This window comes from Castanea sativa, chromosome 1 (genome assembly GCF_040712315.1).
Source record: "Castanea sativa cultivar Marrone di Chiusa Pesio chromosome 1, ASM4071231v1".
Lineage (NCBI taxonomy): Eukaryota > Viridiplantae > Streptophyta > Magnoliopsida > Fagales > Fagaceae > Castanea > Castanea sativa.
Window position 1 is genome coordinate 30,684,835 of NC_134013.1, and position 11,223 is coordinate 30,696,057.

The window sequence follows — 11,223 nt, forward strand, 5'->3', positions numbered from 1 at the left end:
TTACTCTCTTTGACTTTGAAATTGAGACTTACTATAAAATTTCATATTCACATCTCTTTTTTCAAATTGGTTATTTAACTTTGTATTTTTTATTTTATTAAACTGAAACCAGTATGAATACAGTTCATGAACACATTCCAGCAGCTCCACATTGATGAATACAAAACAAATGTTAAGCACACAAAAATTCCAAATCATTCAATGTGGCAAAAAAGTTACAAGGGAGAGAATGGATCATTATTAATATTTTACCATTGAACAACACAGTTAGTAAACATGGGTATTCATTTCATTCTAGGAATGGTACAAAAAAAAAACCAGTAGGTGTTTCCATGTTAATTGCCTAACCAAAAAAATTACACACTGCCAGCCCTATGCATTAGCAATTACAGGATATTGAAACTCCCCCATCTATGTAACATGCTAACCAAATATACACTTCCACCACCCACCTAACCAAACATAAACACTTCCACACTTCTCACTTGCTGCCTAATCAAACTTCCACTACCTGTCTAACTACCCATACAATTAGAGAGACAAATCTCACATATCACCAATAAGAATGTCAAAGTCACAGTGTAAAACTTCTCTCTCTTGTAGTATCTTGCAACCTTGGCCTCTAGTCTGATAATCCGTTGCCTTTGCTCTGGGATGAGCACCTTACCACATTCACATATCTCATCATCACGCCATTGGAAGAATTTATACTTTCGCCCAACCTGAAATGCAAACCAATTTCTTCATCCATCAAGCTACTTAATGACTAATAAGGACTGTATAATTAACATGAAATTGAAAAAACATTGTTGTTTATATATAACCATAGCAATCCAATTTTTAAGAAAACATTAACATTGAAGATCAATAAATTAACCCAACCAACAAAAGGAAAATATTCCCCAGTTAATTCTATGTACATTACCATACTGATGATAATTCTCCACTTGCACACTGGTTTCCTCTTTACAAGTACAAACATACCATTAAATGCTAAATTACCAAATAAGGCATATAAGATGCGACAGACTATTTAATAATTTGGCATGTTGCCAGCCCAGGTAAACATATAAAGTAACTAGTCTTATCAGTAGAACCATTATCATACAATTGCCAATCTCTTACATAAATAAACAGTGTGATTCCTTGAATTTTCCCTAGCAATTAGCTATCAGGACACGATTACAACATCTACTATTAGAAAACTCACAGATAGATCAACACAACTTAATTCCCCACCATTTTTTACACCACCAAATAGCTTAGTAAAACAAGAAAAGAAAAAGCCCAAAATTATTGCTTCCAAACCTAGGAAAATGAACTAAATGCAGAAAGTCCCTCCTCCCTTTCTCTTAACCCCAATGAAATAAAAACACAAAAACCCCATGATTCAAAATCAATTTTCCTAGATTTTCCCTTGTTTTCTCAGAAAATAATAGACATTGGAAAAAAAAAACCAAAAACCAAAAACAAAGAAGAGGAAGAAAACCCCATCTCACTAAAATAGAATAACATCAATAACCCACCAACAGTAACAAAGCTTGAACTATCCAGTAGAAAAAACATGATTAATTAAAAATAATACTCAAATATTGAAATACCCAGTAGTTTGGACAGCCATCAAACCTTCTACCAGGGTTGTCTAGTGTCCACGAAACGACAAACACTGGTTTTTCAGCACAGTAGCACCTAAATGGAGCTTTCCTCCTCAAGCTTGAACTGGTTGAAGAGCTTGCTTCCATCTGATTAGGGACTTCGAAATGGTTGAAGATCTTGAGAGATGGTTGATGATGATGGTGGCTTCAAGTGGCAGAGATAGTTTGAAAGGTTGATGGTTCGAGAGAGACAGAGAGGCTGATCTATGGATTAAACTCTGATCCGGGGATTTTTCTTTACCTCTGCGTGCCAGATTGCTTCACATGAGCTTGGCTAGTTATTTTATTGATCCATGTGTAAAATAATGATTTTTTTAATTGATCCGTCAGCCACATCAGATTTCCCGTTAGTTTGGTGACGGAATGGTGCTTCAAGGACATAAATGAAGGGCGTTAATTGGTTTAAGGACTAAAAGTGGTACAAATAAAATGTAGGGACTAAAATGGAAAAAAGTCAAAATGTAGGGACTAAAAGTGCATTTACGTCTATTATGTATAGTATGAGATTAATTCAACAAGGATGTGGTGTAGAACCCAAGTTTTACACCCTCTAATCCAAACATACCGCATCATACTAACACATATTAAACAGTAGACACAACCATATTCAATCACTTCTAATACCCATTTGAAAATTCAATCCCAGTAAGAGTTTACTAAGATATTATTAGGTGTGGTAGGATGTATTGAGTTTTAGGTGAATAGTTAATGTGACAATCTGTAATTGGATGTGTAAAACATGAGTTTTACACCGTCATTCTTACTAAATTCGAACTCTTAAAGTATATACAAAGGTGATTAGCACAATAACCTAAAAGATGAACATGTAAAAGTCAATACATTCTCATTATTATGGTACGAGACTATTGAATATTTAAATAATTCTTTTTTTTTTGTAAAAAAAATAGAGAAATAAATAAATAGGAAAGATTTACAATATTGAGCAACTAAATAGTTTACTTTTTTTAATTAAAAAAATTCAGTTATAAATATTTAAATTAAAGTAGATGAATATGTAATGGTAAGTTTATTTAAAGTTGAAACCACTAGAGTAGAATTTTTGTTGTTCTTAAGAACAATAATTGATGAATAAATAATATTCAAATTATCATTTAAATAATCACATATCACATAAATTAGAATTTAGCATGAAATTAGAGAACAATTGAGAGATATTACCTTGATGATGCTTCAAAATTGAACTCATAACATTAGAAAAAAAATTATCGTCAATTCATATATGGTTTTAGATGGCAGGGTTGAGGCGTGGACCAAGTCACTGTCTTAAAATAATACATGTATCTACAGGGTTTTTAGTGTAGTAGACTAAACATTGTGCATGTCACCCTCAGGATACAACAACCCAGTCACCTTCGTTGATTATCCTTCAAGCCTGCACGGCTTGTAGGATAGGAAGCTCTCAATAGTACTTTTCTCTTACCCATAATATAGTATAGGAGGGATATGTATTTTATGATAGAAGAAGAGGAAAATATAATTCAAATATTTGTGCTGCATGTAATGGGGAGAAGATAAAATCAGCCCTATATCTTCTTTTCATATATTCTATATTCTGATATATATATATATATATATATATATATAACAAAAAATCCACTTAACATTCATGATAGTAGGAAATAATATTAGAAAATAGTAATCTATATATAATTAACCATTCTCATATAATGTCCTCAAAAAGTTGAATTATATAAATGGAAATATCATTACTTGCTTTTAGTGGTCAAATACATTTTAAAAACAATAAGGACAAAAAGTTTTCATTTGGAAATGACAATGTATTTGGTAAGGAAATATTGACATATACATTGAGCCACTAAATGTTCATTTAATTGAGAATATTTATAGCCATTCTAATACTAACATTATATATATATATGTGAGGTTACTTCCCCAATTAATCGGTTATTGTCCGCTTTGGGGAGCCAGTCCCTCACGTGTTGTAGTGGTACACTCATGGTCGCTCCAGAAGCTTATAAACCATGAGTGGGAGGGTTCTCTAACCGATGTGGGACTTGGTGTCAAGCCTGCGATTACAAGGCCAGCCCTTGGTCCGGGTGAAAATCCTGCCTGCACTCGGGGACGAGAACAAAACCGTGAGGGACTGGCTCCCCAAAGCGGACAATAACCGATTAATTGGGGAAGTAACCTCACAATATATATATATATATACAAAATAACTTACAAATTATTACAAACATAAAGGCTTTGAAATTGGTAAAAAGAAAATTGATTTCATCAATTCACTTAAACAATTAATTTTAATAATTTATATAAAAATATTCCAACAATATGTAAAATGAATCTCATTATTGTGGTGTGAGGCTTTTACTGTCTATTAAATATTCAAATATTTTATACTGTTTAAAGAAAAAAGAGAAAGAAAATAAATAGTAAAGCACTTTGCTATATTAAGTAACCAAATAGTTTAATAATTTTTTAAAGATTATTTTTTTAAATTTCAATTACAAACATTTAAATTAAAGTAGATTAATTTGTAATGATAAAGTATATGTAAAGTTGAAACCATCTAAAATGAATATGTAAAATCATTTTGTTTTCATTATCATGATGTAAGACTTTTACTACTTATTGAATATTTAATGTATTTTATATTGTCAAAAAAATGGAAGAAAAAGTAAATAGGAAAGAAGAATGATGATGTGACTGATATGGCTCAACAGAAGTGTAATAATAATAAATGTTATGGTTCAACTTTTATATATATATATATATATATATAGGTAAGCAAAAAAATAAGTTTATCCATCAAGCTATAAATTTCAACCCTTTCTCGAAAACTGATTGAGCTTGGTTGAGCCAAGGTGGAGTGTTGGACAAGTTATTTGTTAATGGAATAATGCTAGAGATACAAACTATTTTACAAATTTTATTACAAACTGCTAATATGGTGAGTGATTATTAGTAAATAAAAATATGATATTAATGGCGGGTCTAGATGAAAACTAATAAGAAGTTAACCATATCAACATTTTGTAAAAATGTTGTAAAATAGTTTGTAAATGTAGCATTACTCTTGTTAATAATAACAAGTTTATCAAAACAACATCAATATTTCCATAACTAACATAATCTGTTGTGATTAGTGCATAATAAAAATGGTTTGTTAGGAGTGAATCTAGGTAAAAGTGGCGATCTCTAATTTTACTCATTAGTTAATGGCTTTGCTCTGCATCCAGGAAATCTTTTTACGTTGTTTTGTCCAGTATGGACCAATGAAAGTTGTTCCAAATTCAGTATCTTTCCAGAATAGCTTTGCATAGGGGGCTATGCTCTCCACCCAAAAAAATCTGCATTGTTAATGTGGTTGCGGAAAATACTCTTCTCCTCTAAAACTACATAGGGAATAAAACGCTCAACTCAAATATTCAACTGAAATTTCCCATTATAAGCATTTGCTGACTTTGTCAAGCCCTTACAAAACCACTAACAATCCCATGCTCAAGCACAAAAGCCGACCCCTTGCCAAACTAAAAACAGGTTCCTTTCTAAGTTCTTATTTCCCCATTCGGTGGTGAGGGAACCACGCAAAAATCATCCCTCCTTCTACATTAAGGTTATCCTAAAAAAAAAGAAAAAAAAAAGAAATTTTGGGGAGAGCACTAGAAGGAAGGGAGAAAATGACAAAGTTGAAAATTACTTTGTTCATGTTGGCAGCAATTGCTGGGTGCCTTATGATGAGTTCAGTTAGTGCAATGACTCACATTGTTGGAGGAGGCCATGGCTGGCGTTTGCCTGACAACCAAACCTTCTTTGAAGAATGGGCTAAACCAAGAACCTTTGGTGTTGGTGACAGACTTGGTAAGTTTAATGCCTTTTGGCCTATACGGAACTTCAGGGATTCAACTTTGAAAACAAATTAAGTAACATGTCTAACCAATCAATTTTTCTTTTTCAAACAGCTTGAATGTTTTGTTTTGATTTCTGTTTTATACATCCAGCTTATCTTTATGCTTGTAAGTTGTGTCCCATTTGGTTGCTTTGTCAAAACATAACCAGGCATAGTGTAAATAGGGGGGTTATCTCATTATCTCAAATAGTGGTCTTACCAATTCATTTCAAAGTACTAGGAAACACTGTTTTTGTAACACAATGATCTATAACTGGCTAGACCATATATAGTGAATATGTGCGTTTGGATTAGCTTTTTACTGATTTGACACCAAAAAAAAAAATTAGAGCAACATACAATGGGACAATTTCTAAGTAGCCAAAGTTGCAGTTTTCCCATACAGGCCGGGTTCCGAAACTGTGGTATTAGTAAAGAAGGAAGACTACAAGATATGCAGTGAAAAAGATGCCATTGACACGTACTACAATGGACCGACAATTCTGGACCTCACAGAGACTGGGGACTATTACTTTATTTGTGACATTGGAAAGCATTGTGAGGCAGGCCAAAAGTTCCACATAACTGTGGTCAAGAAAAAGGGCTCGTCTGGAAATCCTTTCCCTTTTGAAGTCAACAATCCTGCACTCGCAGCACCTATTACCTCTAACAAATATTGAAGCTAGAAACTCCTTGCTTCGATGTGTGGCTTAACTTAACTATATATCTTTATGCTTGTATTGTGCACCCTTTGCTTGTAAATGCAGAGGAAAAGTACACAGAAATTCTTTATTACTACTAATTATTGTATGTTGGAATGGTTTTTACCACTTTATAAGAACATGTTCTGTATATAATTTATATACATGGATCATTTCATTATTTGTCTAAAATTTTGCTGCTTCAAGTGTTCAAAAAATTGAACAAATGACCGTGCTATTCAGCAAATATATATATATGGACATGTACTAAGAAGCCAAAATTGCAGTTTTCCCATACAGGCCAGGTTCCAACAACGTGGTACAGATTGACAAGAAAGACTTCGAAGATTGCACTCAAAAAAATGTCATTGACATGTACTACTTGGGACCAACCATTCTGGACCTCAATGACACTGGGGACTTTTACTATTATTGTGGCATTGGGAAGCATTGTGAGGTCGGCCAAAAGCTCCACATCAAGGTTGTCAAGGGAGAGGGCTCGTCTGGAAATCCTTTTGCTTTTCAAGTTGCTCCCATACATTCGGTTGCTGATATACCTGCTCCTGCCCCTATTAGTATTACATCCTCAGCGAGCTCCGTTCAAAATTTTGGCATGGTTTTCGGTTTACTAGCGTTCTTGCTTTCTCTATTCACTTAAGGAGGGCAATGTTATGATTGTGACAACCTCTTTTAGGGTGTTTATGTGAAAGGATTCTTTCTCATACGAGTGTCAGTCGTAGAAATTGACAATCAAAGTTTGTTATACATTGTGATTGGCGTGACATGCCTATTATTGTTGCATAAGTATATATAAGTGACAAGTTCCTCAAAAAAAGAAAAAAAAGGTATATGTAAGTGACATTATAGTTATATGTTTACTAGTAGAAGGAATATATTGTTGGGCCTTTATACTTAATCTTCTTGGAATAGAATGTTTTTCTGCTTCATTTAGCAACTCTTGTGCATCCATAGAAACAGTTTATGCTAATTCTTGATTCCAACACTAACAATTTGTATTACAGGTATTTCTAACACTAACAACCTGTTGTTTCCTTTGCTCCTTTGAATCCACACCAACAATAGAATTAACATATTTCGGGATGGGTTATATTGTATGGCATATTATGAAGCCCAGTTCCAAATCTGAAAGCAACAAAACCCGTATCTTTCTTACTTCTTGTGTTCAGAACCAAGACCATATTATAGTCAGTTAAGTCACATGGGCATCTAAGACAATATGTGGAAATAAAGACAATTAATTGAGCCCACAAGTGAGCTGAGACAGGTATGGCCGTACGGGCATGGGCTTGCATATGGGTCAGGCCCGGTTGACTCAGTGACCCTACCGAGCATGAAGCACACAAAGTACCCTTCAAATTCTGACTAAAAGACCATAATCACAAATAATAATTCTAAGATCACAACCTACTCCACGGTCCTCACGGCGGACAAGTCATGTGGTCCACAATTTCACTAAAAGACTTTCACATGTTTGAAATTGCTGAGTTAGAACATTTTTTAAAATGGAAACTGATTACTGACTCAGCAATTTTAAACAAGTGGAAGTCTTTTGATGGAATAGTGGATAAGTGACGTAGTCCACCAGAGGACTCTATAATTTCTCTCCACACATTTTACCATAACTAGCTTATATGGTAGATTGTGACTATTTGCTTGTCATTTTTACATGAATCCATCACCTTATAATTTTTAAAATTACAAAAATACTTTTTTTTTTATCTATTTCTTTTTCCCAATAAACATTTCTATCCCCCATTTATTTTATTTTTTGGGTGGGGCACAAAGGCTTCATTTAATAGTTACTGCAATAATATATGGCTACATGGAAGTGAAAGCGCAATCCCATTTCCCACAAGAAGTGTGATGTTCAGTGGGGGCTTTTATTAACATCCCCAGCACAATTCATGTGATATCTATGTCCCTGCTATAATGCACATATCTACCAAAATAGACCCACACTTATAAGATGCAGCCTGGCTGGTAAGAAATTGACCTCCGTTGGCCCTACTTGCCCGATGTTCCACCCAACACTGCATGAGGGTCCATCAAACATGTATGGTCCACTTAACTATTGGTACGAATACCGTAAGGGTCTGGTTGGTTCATAACTTCATATAATTAAGTTCTGTATTTAAGCAACATAGATTCTACAAAATAAAAAGGACTCCAAACTCATAGCAATTTAATATATGCTGCGACACACTAGTGTCTGCTTGATTTGGTGATAATCCAACCAGCCAAGCCATTTTAATGACCCCAGGTAGGTTTGGTTGTCACAGGCTACATCTTCCAGAGACTTGAAAGAAACTGTGCCATAAAAATAAGCAAAGAATCCCAGTACCAATTTCCATGCACAATTTTTTCGTGATACCCTCTACCAAACAAAGGTTGCACAAATGAACGATCCTGGTCATTAATTAATTAGACCGTCACACTTGCTATGTCGGCTAGGAAAGCATCTCCAACAAGAGAGTTAAAAATTTGTATTTTAACTACACAATTTTTACAATACCTTTTTTTTTTCCCTCGACTTCATTTAAATAACGTTATATCTTTTTTCCTGCCAAACTTTACCCATCAAAATGTAGAGAGTCCTTGAAGGAATGGAATAGGCAAATGCATGTAGAGCAATTTGTGATGATAAGTCACATTCATATTATGTTGAGTTAGAGTTATTCAACTAGGATCAACCCAAACACAATCTATTAAATAATTGTGTTGCGCCTAGCATAATTAGTTTATAAAAAAAGTTGACATGAGGCAATCTACCTAACATGCTTAGTAAACTTTTAAAAAGAGACACAATAGAAATCTATTAGGTTATCATATATCCGGCCCATTTTTTTTATCTGTTTAATAAATATGTTGTATTGATTTGATACAAGCCCAATTCATTTCAATTCCTTTAAATTTGATTAACATATTATAATCAACTAATTTCTGTTTCGTAATAACTTCAATTGAAATATTAATAGAATACAATTTAAAAGTTGTTATTTCAACCCAATTAAGTTCCACCAAATTTGTAAATACACAATTTTCAAAAAAATAAAATGAGATGCCCCAAGTAGTGGTTACAAACTTATCTCTATTTTTTAAAAATTTATTTTTAAGAAAACCCTCAACTCTTTTGGCCATTGAAACAATTAAAGTGAACTGATAACATAATTATGTTGGGCTTATATCTATTGAATCTAGGCAGAAAGGGAAAGCCCGCCATTTGTTGGGTATGGTGAATCCAAAAATGTAGAAGGTCCACATCAGCAAAGAAGAAGATTAATGGGTGGGACCGCAATCAAAATCATACCCCTCAAGATACAGTAATGGCTGAGCTGGATTGGACACGGGGGGAGTTGGGGGACCATGGTCCTGAATCTATCTATGTCATGACTCATCCATTGGACCAAAGCCCACTTGCAAAGCAAAGCCAAACCAAGCCTTGCATTGCTCGAGGTGAAGCAAAACCGTTAATCTGACAATTACGTGTACGTCGGTGATTGACTCTATGTGGCTGGCCGTAGAGTTTGTGTTTGTGTCAGTATGAGAGTATAACAAAGAAGATCTTCCGGTTCTAGATTTTCTTTTTCTTTTTTTCTTTCCCTCTCAACGTCTCTGTTAAAAAGTTTTGGCATTTTTTCATTTTTGCAGAGCCAAAGATCTGTTACCTCTATGCTTTCGGCTTTGTGGCCTTATTGGACGTGACCTCCTGCCATTGATTCAAATTTTCAAACAGCAGCAACACCTAAAGCAGCAAATATATATATATATGGGAAATACTTATTAAAGTTTCCTGTACGGGCCTCACCTCCCGTCAAGCCCAATCGTCATGAGGCCCATGAAGACTAACTCATATAAGAGCCTCACACTGATCACACATGGTAACACATGTGCCGTTCGAGGGGTTTGAGCTCGGAGTGCTCGAAGCAGCCTGTGGCGTGCTCCTGCCGAGCACATAACTTATGGGCGGGGCTGGCCCCAACGCCACTATCATTTTCTCCCTCCCGTCACCAAACATCCACTTAGGCGAAACAGTATTGGACCTCTCTTCCATTGCCTAGGGAATGCCCCTGCCGAGCATCAAATCCAGCGGTCGAGCCAGTTCCAATGCCACTGCTACCTTCCCCACTCACCATTAAACCTCCACCTAGGGGAGAAGGTATTGGACCTCTCATTCCACCCACCAGGAGAATGATGATGATCTCTCCACTAACCTTCGCTATAAATAGGCAAGGGGAACTCAGTTGAAGGGGTTGGCAATTCCAAAGTGGAAAGACTAGAGAAAGTAATACTAATCATCCCCAAAGAAGAAATGTGAGTGTTAGTGAGAAAAGAGGGGAGACTCAAGAAACGGGGTAGCCAAGCATAGCGCCACCCGTGGTAGGAAATCCAAAAACCCACCATACAAATAGATTGTGAGCCCAAACTCACCTTAGGCCAAGTAGCCTTATTTTGGAATGCACAATTGGCGCCGTCTGTGGGAATCTCCTACGTAGCTATGGTGCTATCTTGGCACGCTCGTAAGGATGTCTGGAAGTGGACAGAGAAGCCATGCAGAGAGCGGCACTGGAGGGTCGTCACGGGGGTCTACATGGCGAGAAAGGAGGCAAAAGAGGCTGGAGGACAGAAGGCATGAGAAGGTAGAAGAATCTGGGCCCGGAGAAGGATCGTACCAAACCCTCCGGACAGTGTCCGACGCCTCGGGCCGCAGCCGCCCTGACAGACGAGACTAGGAGCTTGAGCAGAGGGATCGAGAGCTTGAACGCCTGCGCAGGGCGGTCAGGGATCTGGAATTGCAAGCACGGGGTTGACGCAGGAGGCAGGACCAGTGAGAACGAAGGGAAAGGTCAGTAAGTGTAGGGAATCGCCGTGAGGCAAGATCTCAACAATTTGGGTCTAGCAGACACCGCGACCGTTCGCGAGAGTATGTGGACCGTGAATCGACTTCCCCCGACGCGGGCGACCGCGTAATGCGGCC

At 36.2% G+C, this 11,223-nt stretch overlaps 1 protein-coding gene across 1 annotated transcript; it reads right to left on the minus strand.

The window, feature by feature from the left end:
• Positions 1–515: 515 nt before the first annotated feature.
• Positions 516–1,742, minus strand: LOC142624792 (uncharacterized). The gene is made up of 2 exons (XM_075798545.1): positions 1,602–1,742; positions 516–722 (listed from the first exon to the last, which is right to left on the minus strand). Exons 1-2 carry the CDS (start codon positions 1,740–1,742, stop codon positions 516–518), a joined length of 348 nt encoding a protein of 115 aa, XP_075654660.1.
• Positions 1,743–11,223: the final 9,481 nt, after the last annotated feature.